At 66.7% G+C, this 16,814-nt stretch overlaps 1 protein-coding gene across 5 annotated transcripts in view; it reads right to left on the bottom strand.

The window, feature by feature from the left end:
• DMPK (DM1 protein kinase) overlaps nucleotides 1-16,814 on the bottom strand; it is a 37,857-nt gene that overhangs the window by 14,417 nt on the left and 6,626 nt on the right. For all 5 annotated transcript variants that reach the window (XM_039511032.1, XM_039511034.1, XM_039511035.1 and 2 more), the window contains exons 2-5: nucleotides 7,171-7,262; nucleotides 5,606-5,689; nucleotides 4,262-4,357; nucleotides 3,280-3,428 (exon numbers count right to left, since the gene is read on the bottom strand). In XM_039511032.1, the coding sequence (XP_039366966.1) occupies nucleotides 3,280-3,428; nucleotides 4,262-4,357; nucleotides 5,606-5,689; nucleotides 7,171-7,262 (421 nt within the window). The remainder of the gene's footprint in view (nucleotides 1-3,279; nucleotides 3,429-4,261; nucleotides 4,358-5,605; nucleotides 5,690-7,170; nucleotides 7,263-16,814) is intronic.

Genomic DNA, 16,814 nt, shown 5'->3' with positions numbered 1-16,814 from the left:
CTCCCCTTCAACCAGCGCTAATGCAGGGTCCTCCCCAAAGCCAGGCCCTGGGTCTCCCTCCCCAGCCATCTCCAGGCTCCAGCTGGCCTAGGATCCACCTGTCAGTCTGTCCATCCGCCCCGTCCGTCTGCCCATCCATTGCTCCATCCCCTCACCCTCCCCCCCTCCTCTGGGCCTTCCCCGGCCCTCGTGCCTGGCCCTGAACCTTCCCAGGCCTCGGTGGCTCATGTGATTTGGAGCCGGGCCCGGGCGAGATGATTCTGAATCTAGGACAGCGTTTATGGCTGTTCTGGCTCAGGCAGGCGCGTCCAGGGGCAGACCAAGGATCACGAGCTGGGGGGGTGGGCAGGGGACAGGGGTGGTTGTGAAAGCCAAGAAATCCGACCTCGTTGGTAGCCTGGTACAGTGCCTGGCTGGCCGGGGCCCTGGGCAGCGCACGGGGGAACAAGAGGGTGTCTGGGAGCTCTGAGCTCCCACGTGCTCCGGCCCTGGGGGCTGCAGGTTGGGGAGCAAAGGGCTGATCTGATGCTCTGTTCCAACAATTAGCAGCCCCCCAGGGTAAGGGGCAGGGGGTGTCTGGCTGGAGAAGGGGGACAGGGGAAGCAGGGGTGTCCAGCTGGAGAAGGGGCTGGGGGCAGCGGGAGGCGTCTGGCTGGAGAAGGGGGCTGGGGAGGCAGGGGTTGTCTGGTTGGAGAAGGGGCTGGGGAGGCAGGGGTGTCTGGCTGGAGAAGGGGCTGGGGAGGCAGGGGTGTCTGGCTGGAGAAGGGGGCTGGGGAGGCAGGGGGTGTGGCTGGAGAAGGGGGCTGGGAGGCAGGGGTGTCTGGCTGGAGAAGGGGCTGGGGAGGCAGGGGTGTCTGGCTGGAGAAGGGGCTGGAGGAGGCAGGGGTGTCTGGCTGAGAAGGGGGCCAGGGGAGGCAGGGGTGTCTGGCTGGAGAAGGGGGCCGGGAGGCAGGGGTGTCTGGCTGGAGAAGGGGGCCGGGAGGCAGGGGTGTCTGGCTGGAGAAGGGGGAGGCAGGGGGTGTCTGGCTGGAGAAAGGGGGTGGCAGGGGTGTCTGGCTGGAGAAGGGGCCGGGAGGCAGGGGTTGTCTGGCTGGAGAAGGGGCTGGGGAGGCTGGGGCGTCTGGCTGGAGAAGGGGGCCGGGGAGGCAGGGGTGTCTGGCTGGAGAAGGGGCTGGGGAGGCAGGGGCGTCTGGCTGGAGAAGGGGGCCGGGGAGGCAGGGGTGTCTGGCTGGAGAAGGGGGCTGGGGAGGCAGGGGTGTCTGGCTGGAGAAGGGGGCCAGGGGAGGCAGGGGTGTCCGGCTGAGAAGGGGGCCAGGGGAGGCAGGGGTGTCTGGCTGGAGAAGGGGGCTGGGGAGGCAGGGGTGTCTGGCTGGAGAAGGGGGCTAGGGAGGCAGGGGTGTCTGGCTGGAGAAGGGGGCCAGGGGAGGCAGGGGTGTCTGGCTGGAGAAGGGGGCTGGGGAGGCAGGGGTGTCTGGCTGGAGAAGGGGGCTAGGGAGGCAGGGGGTGTCTGGCTGGAGAAGGGGGCCAGGGGAGGCAGGGGGTGTCTGGCTGGAGAAGGGGTTGGGGAGGCAGGGGGTGTCTGGCTGGAGAAGGGGTGGCAGGGGTGTCTGGCTGGAGAAGGGGGTGGCAGGGGGTGTCTGGCTGGAGAAGGGGGCTGGGGAGGCAGGGGTGTCTGGCTGGAGAAGGGGGTGGCAGGGGTGTCTGGCTGGAGAAGGGGCCGGGGAGGCAGGGGTGTCTGGCTGGAGAAGGGGGCTGGGGGAGGCAGGGGTGTCTGGCTGGAGAAGGGGGTGGCAGGGGGTGTCTGGCTGGAGAAGGGGCCGGGGAGGCAGGGGTGTCTGGCTGGAGAAGGGGAGGCAGGGGTGTCTGGCTGGAGAAGGGGGCTGGGGAGGCAGGGGGTGTCTGGCTGGAGAAGGGGATGGCAGGGGTGTCTGGCTGAGAAGGGGTGGCAGGGGTGTCTGGCTGGAGAAGGGGGCTGGGGAGGCAGGGGTGTCTGGCTGGAGAAGGGGGAGGCAGGGGTGTCTGGCTGGAGAAGGGGGCTGGGAGGCAGGGGTGTCTGGCTGGAGAAGGGGGCCGGGGCAGGGGTGTCTGGCTGGAGAAGGGGGCCGGGGAGGCAGGGGTGTCCGGCTGAGAAGGGGGCCGGGGAGGCAGGGGTGTCCGGCTGGAGAAGGGGGCCGGGAGGCAGAGGGTGTCCGGCTGGAGAGGCAGGGGGTGTCCGGCTGGAGAAGGGGGCGGGAGGCAGGGGTGTCTGGCTGGAGAAGGGGGCTGGGGAGGCAGGGGTGTCTGGCTGGAGAAGGGGGCCGGGAGGCAGGGGTGTCTGGCTGGAGAAGGAGGCCGGGGAGGCAGGGGTGTCTGGCTGGAGAAGGGGCTGGGGAGGCAGGGGGTGTCTGGCTGGAGAAGGGGTGGCAGGGGTGTCTGGCTGGAGAAGGGGCCGGGAGGCAGGGGGTGTCTGGCTGGAGAAGGGGCTGGGGAGGCAGGGGTGTCTGGCTGGAGAAGGGGGTGGCAGGGGTGTCTGGCTGGAGAAGGGGGCCGGGGAGGCAGGGGTGTCTGGCTGGAGAAGGGGGCTGGGGAGGCAGGGGTGTCTGGCTGGAGAAGGGGATGGCAGGGGTGTCTGGCTGGAGAAGGGGTGGCAGGGGTGTCTGGCTGGAGAAGGGGCTGGGGAGGCAGGGGTGTCTGGCTGGAGAAGGGGCTGGGGGAGGCAGGGGTGTCTGGCTGGAGAAGGGGAGGCAGGGGGGTGTCTGGCTGGAGAAGGGGCTGGGGAGGCAGGGGTGTCTGGCTGGAGAAGGGGCCGGGGCAGGGGTGTCTGGCTGGAGAAGGGGGCCGGGGGGAGGCAGGGGGGTGTCCGGCTGGAGAAGGGGGCCGGGGGAGGCAGGGGGGTGTCCGGCCGGAGAAGGGGGCCGGGGGAGGCAGGGGGGTGTCTGGCTGGAGAAGGGGGCCGGGGAGGCAGGGGTGTCCGGCTGGAGAAGGGGGCCGGGGAGGCAGGGGGTGTCTGGCTGGAGAAGGGGCTGGGGAGGCAGGGGGGTGTCTGGCTGGAGAAGGGGGCCGGGGGAGGCAGGGGGGTGTCTGGCTGGAGAAGGGGGCCGGGGGGAGGCAGGGGGGTGTCTGGCTGGAGAAGGGGGCCGGGGCTCTGTCTGCCTGATGCTCTAGGCGCCCGGCCCCTGGCCGGACCCGTGGGTCGGCCCCTGCTGAGATCAAGCAGCTGCACTCTGCTGCCCTCCCCCCCCAGCGCCGGCTGCCGCCTCTGCTCGCAGTGCCCCGCCCTGCCCCGGGGGGGCGCCCTACCTGTGCACGTAGCCCAGGCGGTGGATGGAGTCGATGGCCATCACCATCTCGGCCAGGTAGAAACGGGCCATGTCCAGGGGGATGCGGTCCCCGAATTTGCTCAGCAGCGTCAGGAGGTCGCCCCCCACGTAGTACTCCATCACCAGGTACTGCGGGAGCGGAGACGCGGCGTGACAGCGCCCCCGACAGGCCACCTTCCAGGGCAGCCCCCCACGGGGGCCAGAGCAGCAGGGGAGAGACTGTGCTGGCAGCGTGGGGGTCTCCTGCCCTTGGGATGACCAGCGCCCGCTGTGTTAGCTACACTAGACCCCCCTCCCCTCCCTGAGCTGGGGAGAGAACCCAGGAGTCCTGGCTCCCAACACCCCTGTTCTAAGCACTAGACCCCCCTCCCCTCCCTGAGCTGGGGAGAGAAACCAGGAGTCCTGGCTCCCAACACCCCTGTTCTAAGCACTAGACCCCACAGCCTTCCCTGAGCTGGAGAGAGAACCCAGGAGTCCTGGCTCCCACCACCCCTGTTCTAACCACTAGACCCCACAGCCCTCCCTGAGCTGGGGAGAGAACCCAGGAGTCCTGGCTCCCTCCCTCCACCCTGCCCCGGCCCGGCTGTAATCTCACAGCTGGTGGCGGGAGGTCCGGAAGATGTCTCCTTCATAACATCCCACGGTCTCCATTCTGTCCCCTACAGACACGTCAGGCTATAGGGTCTATAGGGCCCAGAGTGGCTTTCCCCCAGTGTGTGTCCCTGTATTGAAATCTCAGGCTGTAGGGTCCACAGAGATCACAGGCCAGGTCCCTATACGGTCTGGAGTGGCTGTTCCCCAGCGTGGCCCCTATGGAGACCCCAGGCTCTCAGGTCTATAGGGCTTGGAGTGGCCCATCCCTAGGCAGATGGTCTGTGAAGGGGGCAGGGCGGGAGGTGCTGGTGATGTGCCCCCTGCCCCCCTGTGCCCCCCACCTGCGCTGCCCGGCGCTGGGTGCTCACCAGGTAGTTCTCGTCTTGGAAGGCGAAGTGCAGCTGGGTGATCCAGCGCTTGTCTCCGTTCACCAGCACGTCCCGCTCCTCGCGGAAACAGGACACCTGCCCCCACGGGAGAGACGCTGAGCCCGGCTGGGGGGGGGGCAGGGGGCCGCCAGGCGACAGGGGGTGAGAGGGGCCAGCCAGGCTGGGGGAGGGTCTGGGCCCCACAACAGGGCCCCCAGTTCCTTGGGACCCCACAGCGTGGCAAGGGGCAGGGGGGCGGGGATAACAGAGCTGGGGAGATGGGCACCGAGCCCTGCCACGGGCGGGAGGTGGGTGGGTTGAAGAGACGGGGCAATGCCATGGGGAGAGGCGGGCAGCAAGAGGCTCGGGCCAGCATCACAGGGGGTATATGTGTTGCTAGGTGGGGCGATGCCCTGGAGGACGGGGGTGGCTAGAAGGGGCCATGCCAGGGGGGGAGGGAGGTGGGAGAGGGGGCAGGGCCAAGGGGGTGGGCAGATCGGGCACTTCTACAGCGGGTGGGGACACAGGGCTCTGACAGGGCAGGATCCCAGCAGCGATCATACCAGGGCCAAACATTACTCCTACTGCAGATTGCCCTGGTCGTGGTGCTGGGATACAGGGGCAATGCCAGAGGGGGCAGAGCAGGGCAGGTGGGGCAGTTCAGAGGCTCTTACCCTGCAGGCCCCGGGGGGCGGAGGGCAGAGGATCCTGGACACAGTGGGGTGGGAGTTATTGCTGGTGGGGGCAGACAGATGAAGACACTGGCCAGAAGGAATTAGCAATAGGGCATGCCATGGGTGGGGGTTGACAGCTGGGTCGTGCTGTGGGGCAGGGATGGGGCTGCCCTGGGTGGGGGATGACAGCTGGGTCGTACTGTGGGGCAGAGATGGGGCATGCCATGGGTGGGGGATGACAGCTGGGTTGTGCTGTGGGGCAGCGATGGGGCTGCCACGGGTGGGGGATGACAGCTGGGTCGTGCTGTGGGTCAGGGATGGGGCTGCCATGGCTGGGAGATGACAACTGGGCCATGCTGTGGTGGGGGGCAGAGATGGGGCTGCCATGGGTGGTGTGTGGCAGCCAAGCTGTGGCAGGGGTGGGCACAGACAGGGCATGCCATGGGTCGGGGGGGGGTGGCAGCTGGGCCGTGCCATGGTGGGGCTGCCATGGGTGGGTGTGGGCGTCTGAGCCATGCCTTGGGGGGCAGGTAGGGGCAGTGGTAATGTTCCAACCCGGTGGGCACCAGGGAGAGGCACTGGAAAGGGGGCATCCGGACCTTCGGGGAAGCCCAAGGCCCGTTTGGGATCAGCCCCCCGCGCCCCCCAGCGCCTCGCGCCTCCGACTCACCTCGCCCCGCTTCAGCATGTCCCACTTGTTCATGATCTTCATGGCGTACACCTGCGACGTCCTCTTCATCTTCACCACCGCCACCTGTCGGGGGAGGGGGAGACACGGCCCGTGGCTGGCACAGAGACACCCCAGTGGGAGGGGGCAGGCTGGCTGTCTCGGTGCAGCTCCCAGCAGGAACAGAGCCCACCCCGGCGCCAGCATCCGCAGCCTGGGATGGGCCGGTCACAGAGCCGGAATAAGGCCCCTCTAGGAATCCAGGGTAGAGTTGGGGTGCAGTGGGGGGTGGGGAGCAGGGGTTGGGGGCTGCAGTGCCACCTCCCTGGGGGCAGAGAGCGAGCAGGGCAGAACCTGCCAGCTCTGGGGGGAAGGTTATGAAGTGGGTCACTGGTGGGAAATGGGGCTCCCCCTTACCAATCGGCCAGAGGGGCACTGACCACCCCACACTGCCCAAGCTGTAGGGCAGAGACCTGACACCGCTGGGTTCTGCAGTGCTTGGTCCCTCTCCAACCCAGCACACCCGGGGATTGAACCCGCATCCTTAGCGGGAAAGACCCGCCCTGATGTTGTGGCCAGAGCTTCCTCCCCGGATTGGGCAGGCCAATGGGTCAGCTAGCCCAGTATCCTGACCCTGGAAGTGGCCACTGCCAGATGCCGGGGAATGACCAGAACAGGGCAATTACCGAATGATCCATCCCCTGTCATCCAGTCCCAGCACCCGGCAGTCAGCGGCTTAGGGACACCTGGAGCATGGGGCTGCGTCCCTGCCCGTCTTGGCCTATCCTCCAGGAACGTCTCACATTCCTCTGAACCCACTAGTACTTTTGACTTTCACAATATCCCCCAGCAGTGAGTTCCACAGGTTGACTGTACGGTGAGTGAATTACTCCTTCCTTGCGTGTATTACTGACAGTTAGAGCTGGACAAACTTTTCCACCCCGAACCATTTTTTCTGTGAAAAAATGCAGCTTGGACAACCCCAGGACACACTGTGCATTTGTGGCGCCGAAGAGTTTCAGGGGGCGGGGCAGGGTGGGGCGGGGCGCAGTGGGGGCAGGAGGGGACACTAAAACCAAAAATTCCAGGGAAAAAAGGGAAATCAAAAGGTTTCCTTCCATCCTTTCCAAGACCAAGGGTTTCCCTCGGAAGCGACTTTACGCGCCCCATTGTCCTTTTCTTTCATTTCGGTTTTTAAACTTCAAAAAAGCTCTGAAAAAACCAAAACATTTTCTTCGGCCCAGAACGATTTTTTTTTTTAACTTTGCAAGTCACCAAAAATTGCATTTTCGGCTTGATACGAAACCATTTTCTCTGGCTCCTTTGGGCTGCCCAGCGAATGGCCAACGGCAGCTCTCCTGCGGCTGCCTGGGGCAGCCCTCTGCACCCCACCGGGGGCTGGCGGGGGGGGGCGGGGCAGGGGCTGTGTTGACGCAGCCGGACACATGGCAGCTGCGACCCCTCCCCCCATGCACAAGGTCAGCGCTGGGATCCCGGGGGACCCGGCTGCCTGGCATGCCGGCGGCCCTGCGGCTGGCCAGGCTTCCCGGCACGCGGCCCCTTCTCACCTCGCTGAATGCGCCGCGCCCGATCACCTTCAGGATCTCAAAGTCGTCTCGCTGCAGCTGCAGCTCCTTGAGCCGGGCGGTCACTGGTTCGGCTGGAGGGGGACAGGAGGGACGCGGGTCAATCAAGCTATGGGGGGGGGGGGTCACGGAGTGTGGGGGAGTCAGGGCCCTGCACCCCCCACTTCCTGCGATTCACCGGGACTCTCAGCCAGCCAGTAAAATGAGGTTTATTAGACGACAGGAACACGGTCCCAAGCAGGGCCCCCCAGCCAGGACCCTCGGGGGGCAAAGATCTCAGACCCCAGACTTGGGGTTCCTGCCTCTGCCCAACCAGCCCAAAACTGAAACCAACCCTCCTCCAGCAGGCTCCCCCCCTTCTCTCCCCCCTCTCCCTTTGTCCAGTCTCCCAGGTAAAGGTGTCGCCTCGCCCCCCCGCCCCCCCCCCTGCTCAGGTTACAGGCTCAGGTACCATCCCCCACCTAAAGTCACCCCCTGCTCTCCCCTCCCCCACGCGGACAGTGCCAGTAAAACCAAATGACATTCCCAGGTCAATCCGCCGCGCTCCCTACTGCGGCTCGGGGGTCACACCGCCAGGAAGCCATTGGCCCCCCTGCGCCCCTCACCCGCCCCACAGCCCTCGGTTCTCCACACCTCACCCCACAGCCAACCCCGTGCACTCCTCACCCACCCCCACAGACATCAGTTCTCCACACCCCATCCCCACTGCCAGCCCTGTGCACCCTCATCCGCCCCACAGCCCTCGGTTCTCCACACCCCATCACCCCACTGCCAGCCCTGTGCACCCCTCATCCGCCCCACAGCCCTCGGTTCTCCACACCCTCATCCCCACAGCCAACCCTGCACCCTCACCCGCCCACAGCCATCGTTTCTCCACACCCCATCACCCCACTGCCAGCCCTGTGCACCCCTCATCCGCCCCACAGCCCTCAGTTCTCCACACCCTCATCCCCACAGCCAACCCTGCACCCCTCACCCGCCCCACAGCCATCGTTTCTCCACACCCCATCACCCCCACTGCCAGCCCTGTGCACCCCTCATCCGCCCCACAGCCCTCGGTTCTCCACACCTCATCCCCACAGCCAACCCCGTGCACCCCCTCACCCGCCCCACAGCCATCGTTTCTCCACACCCCATCACCCCCACTGCCAGCCCTGTGCACCCCTCACCCGCCCCACAGACATCAGTTCTCCACACCCCATCCCCACTGCCAGCCCTGTGCACCCCTCACCCGCCCCACAGCCCTCGGTTCTCCACACCCCCATCCCCCCCACTGCCAGCCCTGTGCACCCCCTCACCCGCCCCCCACAGCCCTCGGTTCTCCACACCTCATCCCCACAGCCAACCCTGTGCACCCCCTCACCCGCCCCACAGCCCTCGTTTCTCCACACCCCCATCCCCAACTGCCAGCCCTGTGCACCCCCCACCCCACAGCCCTCGGTTCTCCACACCCCATCCCCACAGCCAACCCCGTGCACTCCCTTACCCGCCCCACAGCCCTCGTTTCTCCACACCCCATCCCCACTGCCAGCCCTGTGCACCCCTCACCCACCCCCACAGCCCTCGGTTCTCCACACCCCATCCCCACTGCCAGACCTGTGCACCCCCTCACCCACCCCACAGACATCAGTTCTCCACACCCCATCCCCACAGCCAACCCCATGCACTCCCCTTACCCGCCCCACAGCCCTCGTTTCTCCACACCCCATCCCCACTGCCAGCCCTGTGCACCCCTCACCTCCTCCCACGGCCTTTGGGCCTGCACCTCCCCATCCCCATGGCCAGCCCTATGCACCCCCTCACCCACTCCCCACAGCCATAATTTCTCCACACCCCATCCCTCCACAGCCAACCCTGTGCACCTCCTCACCCGCCCCACAGCCATCAGTCCTGCACACCCCACCCACAGCCCTGTCCCCACCCGCCCCGACAACCCAAGGTCCTGCACCTCCCCATCCCCACTCCCAGCCCTGTGCTCCCCTCACCCGCCCCACAGCCATCGGTTCTGCACCTCCCCATTCCCCACACAGCCCCCATCCCCCCCACAGCCAGCCCTGTGGGGGAGGGTAGAATGGGGCCCTTGCACTCCCAGGGATCCCCCACCCATGCACACCCCTGGTCCCCCCTGAGGTTCCCCTCTCAGGCCCCTCAGTCTCCGGCGGCTGATTGCTTGGTACTGAACGCAGGCCGGGCTCGGGTGCTGTGGGGTAAGGTCTTTCGCATGCTCCCCTCTCAGCGCCAGCCCCAGCCTTCTCAATACCCGCCTGCATCGAGTGCTTTCCTTTCTCTGGGGTCTCCTGCCCTGCCAGAGCCCCAAGCGCTCCGGACAAATTCAACCGCCATGCAGCCCCCTCTGGGGCAGGGCGCAGCAGCTGTGTTAAACGCTCACGCCGCGACGCTGCGCAGCAGTTTAGCACGAGGCGTGACGGAGAAGCCGGCGCAACCCTGAGAATGTGTCAAGTCACAGCAAAAAAAAAAAAAAAAGGTGGGTTTCTTAGCCCGACTAGCTAGCGCCACGTGAAATCCTAGGGGAGGCAAAGCAAAGGTAGTTTTTACCTGGAAAGCAGCCCTGTCCCTTCCATCCAGAACGGCCTCTGCTGGCTGCCTCCAGGGAAAAGCCACAGCACGGGTCTATCCCAGCACGAGCTGGACACGCCACCAGGGCTCTGCGTGCGCTCGGGGGTGAAATCCGGGCTGCCAGGGCAGGGGAAGCACCATGGGCCGCGGTGCAGACAGCCCCCAGGCCCAGGGCAGCGGGGTTCCAAAGTGCATCGGCTGCTGGTCCCAGGCCCTAGCCGGCGATTCCTATCCACACCCCGTTCCCCGGCCGTTCTGCTGCGGGAGGGGTTCCCAGTCATTTTTCACCAGGGTCAGTGACAACACCAGGGGCCTGGGGCCAGAGACAACGGCGGTTTTACCCCACGTTCGCTAACACCCGAGTGCGGACAAGGCAGTGTGGTTCACACACATTAGCCAGCCGCGGGAAACTGTCTACACTGCAGACCAGAGCAACGGGATTTGAACCCTCAGCCCTGGCTTGACTCAGGCTTGGACACTCTGCCCTGGAGGGTCCTGGGAGGCTGGGTCCGGGTCCTGGGTTAGCACCGTTTGTGCGTAGATGGAAGGTGGTTTAGTTTGGAGCCGGAGTTCGAATCCTGGGCTCACGGGGCAGCATATGCCTATCCTGGGAGGGGAGCCTGGAGCGGCTAACGCGTGGGAAAATTACAAGCTGCCCTTGTCCATGCAAAGATTTTTACTGTGTGTTCAAAAAAGCCCCTTTGTCCCTAGTGTGGATGCAGGGCTGGACACGGCGCTGAACTGGGAGCAGTAATAACATCGGATCTACCCAGAGCTCCATGGACTCCAGTATCCTGCCTCCAGCCACACCGGATCTGCCCGAGGCTCCATTCACTCCAGTATCCTGCCACCAGCCACACCGGATCTGCCCGAGGCTCCATTCACTCCAGTATCCTGCCTCCAGCCACACCGGATCTGCCCGGGGCTCCATTCACTCCAGTATCCCACCTCCAGCCACACCGGATCTGCCCGGGGCTCCATTCACTCCAGTATCCTGCCACCAGCCACACCGGATCTGCCCGGGGCTCCATTAACTCCAGTATCCTGCCACCAGCCACACCGGATCTGCCCGGGGCTCCATTAACTCCAGTATCCCACCTCCAGCCACACCGGATCTGCCCGGGGCTCCATTAACTCCAGTATCCTGCCACCAGCCACACCGGATCTGCCCGGGGCTCCATTAACTCCAGTATCCTGCCACCAGCCACACCGGATCTGCCCGAGGCGCCATTCACTCCAGTATCCCACCTCCGGCCACACCAGATCTGCCCGGGCTCCATGGACTCCAGTATCCTGCCTCCGGCCACACCAGATCTGCCCGGGCTCCATGGACTCCAGTATCCTGCCTCCAGCCACATCGGATCTGCCCGGGGCTCCATTCACTCCAGTATCCTGCCACCAGCCACATCGGATCTGCCCGGGGCTCCATTCACTCCAGTATCCTGCCACCAGCCACACCGGATCTGCCCGGGGCTCCATTCACTCCAGTATCCTGCCACCAGCCACACCGGATCTGCCCGGGGCTCCATTAACTCCAGTATCCTGCCACCAGCCACACCAGATCTGCCCAGGGCTCCATGGACTCCAGTATCCCACCTCCGGCCACACCAGATCTGCCCGGGGCTCCATTAACTCCAATATCCCACCTCCGGCCACACCGGATCTGCCCGGGGTTCCATGGACTCCAGTATCCTGCCTCCGGGCACACCGGATCTGCCCAGGGCTCCATGGACTCCAGTATCCTGCCTCCGGCCACACCGGATCTGCCCAGGGCTCCATCTCAGCCCATATCCCACTTCCAGCCACACCGGATCTGCCCGGGGCTCCATTCATTCCAGTATCCTGCCTCCAGCCACACCGGATCTGCCCAGGGCTCCATCTTGGCCCATATCCCACTTCCAGCCACATCGGATCTACCTGGGACTCCATCGCCTCCGGTATCCTGCCTCCAAACACACACGAATCAACCCGGAGCTCCAGCAGCAGCCAAGCGAAGATCTCACACATGCATTCCCTGCCGGCTGCGCGGTGCTATACCATGGGGGCAGTGGCCTTCCTGACCCTGCCGGTGAGCAGCTCCCAGCTGAAGCATGAGGATGGGGAGCCCTGGTGCTTTTATCCCAGCCGAGCCACTGGAGTCAGTCTACCCGCACCTGCTGCTGCCCTCGACCCTGCTGCCCCAGAGCCGGGCTGCAAGGGGGTCCCGGGAGATCCCGACCGAGGCTTACACCAATTTATCAACCGTGGGTGCCGGAGCTGGACCCAGGAGCGCCGCAGCGGTCGCACCAGGGCCCAGTCCAGAGGGAAAATCACCTCTTTGCTCCTCCGCAAGATGCCCCTGCGGATGCGTTAGCCTGTTCGGCCCCGGCGCCGCACTGGGCGCCCGTGTTCTGCCGATTGTTCCCCCTGTCCTGGGAGCACGGCCCCCGTTCTTTGTTCCCAGACGTTTAGCCGCGGTAAAACGCTCTGTGTCCGGGACCGGTCCCCTTCCTCCCGAGCTGCTGGAAGCTCCCCCGTCTCCGCCAGTCTCTTGGGGCGCCTGTCGCTGCAGCATCGAAACACGGGTGAGGCGCTAACGCCCCTGTGCAGCCAGTGGCCCCTGGAGCGGCTGCTTTACTAAGAGGATAACAGCCAACTACCGCTGCTGGCTGCTGCGGTTGCTCCTTTAGCTCGCGGGTGGGCAGGCTCGCATCCCGCGGATCCCGCTGGAGGGGGAAGAGGGAGGGAGGGAGTGTTGCCCCAGCTCCCGCATGGGACCCCGAACTCCCGCATGGAGAACGGCCACCAGGCAAGCGATGCAGGCCAGCGTCTTACTGGAGCCAGCAGGGTCTCCCCCCTACCCCACCTCTCTGCAAGCAATTGGGGGCAGGAACCAGCCTGGGTCCTGCTCCCTCGGCTGGCCACGACCCATTGCTCGAGGCCGAGCCCCCCACTCCCAGACCTTAGCTGTGGCCCGGGGAGTGGCTAATCAGCCTGGGGCATTTAACCCTAGATGGGGAAAGATGCTGGCAGGGCAAGCACTGAAAGACAAGGACAGGAGCTGTGTCCCAGCCCCCAACTGGAGCCCTCCGCCCCCCACCCCCGGAGCCAGCAGGGGGAGAGATTTATCAGGGGCCGATAGGCGATGGATGAAGCTTAATGGTGTGGGGGGGGATAGAGAGAGGGAGGGAAGAGACCACGGCAAAGGGGCAGGGTCCCGTGCATGGACGGGGCATATCACCCATGTCTCCGCCCACAAACCTGTGCTGGGCAGGGAGGGGCCGTGACCCCTTACTCCCATCATGTGTGCGAGCAAAGGGGCCAGCCTGGGCTGAGCGGGGGGAGGGTCAGAGGGTGCTGGGGCGGGGGGTGACTGGCTGGATGTTGGGGGCCATTCGCCCCTGGGCAGGTGCAGGCCCCTATGCTGCTAGTTCAATCACCTCAGGCCTGGGCTTGGCGGGGCGGGGGATGGCGGGTGCCATGCTTACGGAGGATCTCAACCCCGGGGTGGGGGGCACGGCGCGCTCCTAACAAGCTTTGGGGGTGGTAACAATCCCTCGCTGCTAACACTCGCCCGTGCTCCCTGTCCGCAGCTGGGACGAGAACCCAGGAGTCCGGACTCCCCCCCCTCCCCCATGCTCTAACCGCTAGACCTCCTGAGCCCCAGTCCCCTCCTCCTGCCACGCAGGAAGCAAGGTCAGGGGGCTGAGGTGCCCTCAAGCTGGCACTCGGCCGCCCGCCTTCGCCGCCAGACCATTCTTTGGACAAAATAGCCCGAGGTCTGACCTGGGGCGGGGACCGGGGGGGAGATGCAGCTGGGCGAGATCCAGAGCTAAATCCATCCCCTGTGGCCGGGCAGCAGGCGGGGGCAGGTCGTGCCAGTCTATTAATATAGGGGAGTGTAAACACCGCGGCGGGCGGGGGGGGGATTGTTTGGGGAAGTGGAATGGGGAGGGTCTGGCAGCCTGGCCACGCCTGGCACCGCGGAAGAGACGAGCCAGGAGCCGTCTCCGTCTGGGGCACTGCCCCGCGTGGACAGGAATCCGGGCCGGAGCAGAACCCAGCGAGCTCAGAGCCCCACTAAAACCCCCGTAGCCCAGGCTGACTGAGCCAGCGTCCGCTCCTCCAGCCACCCCCTCCGTGTGCCCTCAGCCCATATCCCCCTCCTGGCTGAGGGCAACGCAGCAGCCCCCTCCCTGGGCGCCCCAAATAACCCCTCCCTGCCACACCATGCACGCCCTCCACCCCCGCAGCACCCCGAATGCCCCTGTCACGCCCTGCATGCCCCTCCACCCCCACAGCGCCCGAATGCCCCTGTCACGCCCTGCATGCCCCTCCACCCCCACAGCGCCCCGAAGGCCCCTGCCACCCCCTGCACACCACTCCACCCCGCAGCGCCCGAATGCCCGTCCCTGCCACGCCCGCACACCCTCCCCACACAGCGCCCGAATGCCCCTGTCACGCCCTCCATGCCCCTCCACCCCCACAGCGCCCCGAAGGCCCCTGCCACACCATGCACGCCCTCCACCCCCGCAGCGCCCCGAAAGCCCGTCCCGGCCACACCATGCATGCCCTCCACCCCCACAGCGCCCCGAATGCCCGTCCCTGCCACGCCCCGCACACCTCCCCGCAGCACCCGAATGCCCCTGTCACGCCCTGCATGCCCTCCACCCCACAGCGCCCGAAGGCCCGTCCCTGCCACACCCGCACACCTCCCCGCAGCACCCCGAATGCCCCTGTCACGCCCTGCATGCCCCTCCACCCACTCAGCGCCCCGAAGGCCCCTGCCACACCATGCATGCCCTCCACCCCCACAGCGCCCCGAATGCCCGTCCCTGCCACGCCCCGCACACCCTCCCCCACAGCGCCCCGAATGCCCGTCCCTGCCACGCCCCGCACACCCTCCCCCACACAGCGCCCCGAATGCCCGTCCCTGCCATGCCCAGCACACCCTCCCCGCAGCACCCCGAAGGCCCCTGCCACGCCCCACACGCCCACCCCACAGCGCCCGAAGGCCCCTGTCCCTGCCACGCCCCACACGCCCTCCCCCACACCGCGCCCCAAATGCCCGCCCCTGCCACGCCCCGCACGCCCTCCACCCCCACAGTGCCCCGAAGGCCCCTGCCACGCCCCGCACGCCCCTCCACCCCCACAGCGCCCCGAAGGCCCCTGCCACGCCCTGCACACCACTCCACCCCACAGCGCCCGGGCCCCTGCCACGCCCGCACGCCTCCACCCCGCAGCGCCCCGAATGCCTGTCCCTGCCACACCCCACATGCCCTCCCCCCCGCAGCACCCCGAATGCCTGTCCCTGCCACGACCCACACACCCTCCCCCCCGCAGCACCCCGAAGGCCCCTGCCACGCCCTGCACGCCCCTCCACCCCCACAGCGCCCCGAAGGCCCCTGTCCCTGCCACGCCCCGCACACCCCTCCACCCCCACAGCACCCTGAAGGCCCCTGTGCCCCCACAAAGCCCAGAACACCCGTGTCCCTGCCATGCCCCACACGCCCCTCCGTCCCTACAGTGCCCCGAATGCCCCTGTCCCTGCCACGCCCCAAATGCTCCACAGGCCGCGGCTTCCTAGCGAGATGATGAAAAAAACCTCATGGAAAAATGGAGCAGAGCCAGGAGGGGGCTGGGTCCGACCCGCTCGCTTTAGAGACACCTGACAAATCTAGTGGTTAGAAGAGGGGGCTGGGAGCCAGGACTCCTGGGTTCTCTCCCTGGCTCTGGGAGGGGAGTGGGGTCTAGTGGTTAGAGCAGGGGGGCTGGAGTCAGGACTCCTGGGTTCTCCCCCCGGCTCTGTGACAGCCCCTCCCTGTGCCCCACTCTCCCGCTGGTGGCAATGAAGGGGGAGGACCAGGGAGAGGAATTATGAATATCACTCTTGAGCCCCAGCAGGGATCAGGGCCCCAGCGCGCCAGGTGCTGCACAGACCCGGGAGGGGCAGAGGCCCTGCCCTGCGCGCCGCGTGCTGCCCCCCACCAAGGCCTGGCGCTGGGAGGAGAGCAGTGGCCAGCAACACATTAGTGAAGACGTGGGTCTATTTTTGGACACTTCAAACCCCCCGCCCCCTCGGTGGGGGAGGAGGCAGCTTCGCGGGAGGCCTTGGGGCGCTGACAGGATCCCCCACCCCCTCCTCCAGCTCCTATTTCGGGCCGTGGCGGGGTTGGGAATCTGGGCTCGCTGCGATTCTCAGATTCCAGCCGGGCCTAGGCGGGGCTTGTGCACGGGACGGAAATTCCTGCGCCTGAAACTTTCCATATACAAACTACGGCCTGGAGGGGCTACACCCCACCCCGCTCCCTGCCCCCGCCAGTGAACTACAGCGCCCCCCCCAGCTCTCCGCCAGTGCACCACAGCGCCCCCCCAGCTCCCCGCCAGTGCACCATAGCGCTTCCCCCAGCTCTCCGCCAGTGCACCACAGCGTCCTCCCCAGCTCCCCGCCAGTGCACCACAGCGCTCCCCCCAGCTCTCCGCCAGTGCACCACAGCGCCCCCCCAGCTCCCCGCCAATGCACCACAGCGCACCCAGCTCCCGCCAGTGCATCACAGTGCTCCCCAGCTCTCCGCCAGTGCACCACAGCACCCCCAGCTCCCTCCACTCCCGCCAGTGCACCACAGCGCGCCCCAGCTCCCCCTCCACCGCTGCCAGTGCACCACAGCTCCCCTCCACCCCTGCTAGTGCACCACAGCCCTCCACCCCCACTAGTGCACCACAGCGCCCCCAGCTCCCCAACCACCCCTGCCAGTGCACCACAGCGCGCCCCAGCTCCTCCACCGCTGCCAGTGCACCACAGCTCCCCTCCACCCCTGCTAGTGCACCACAGCCCCCGACAGCCCCCTCCACCCCGCCAGTGCACCACAGCGCTCCCCCCAGCTCTCCGCCAGTGCACCACAGCGCCCCAGCTCCCGCCAGTGCACCACAGCGCCCCCAGCTCCGCACCAGTGCACCACAGCGCTCCCCACAGCTCTCCGCCAGTGCACCACAGCGCCCCCGCAGCTCCCCGCCAGTGCACCACAGCGCCCCCCCAGCTCCCCACCAGTGCACCACAGCGCTCCCCCCAG

Source organism: Mauremys reevesii, linkage group 22 (genome assembly GCF_016161935.1).
Source record: "Mauremys reevesii isolate NIE-2019 linkage group 22, ASM1616193v1, whole genome shotgun sequence".
In the NCBI taxonomy this organism is placed as follows: domain Eukaryota; kingdom Metazoa; phylum Chordata; order Testudines; family Geoemydidae; genus Mauremys; species Mauremys reevesii.
This window is presented reverse-complemented; position numbering and strand designations above follow the sequence as displayed.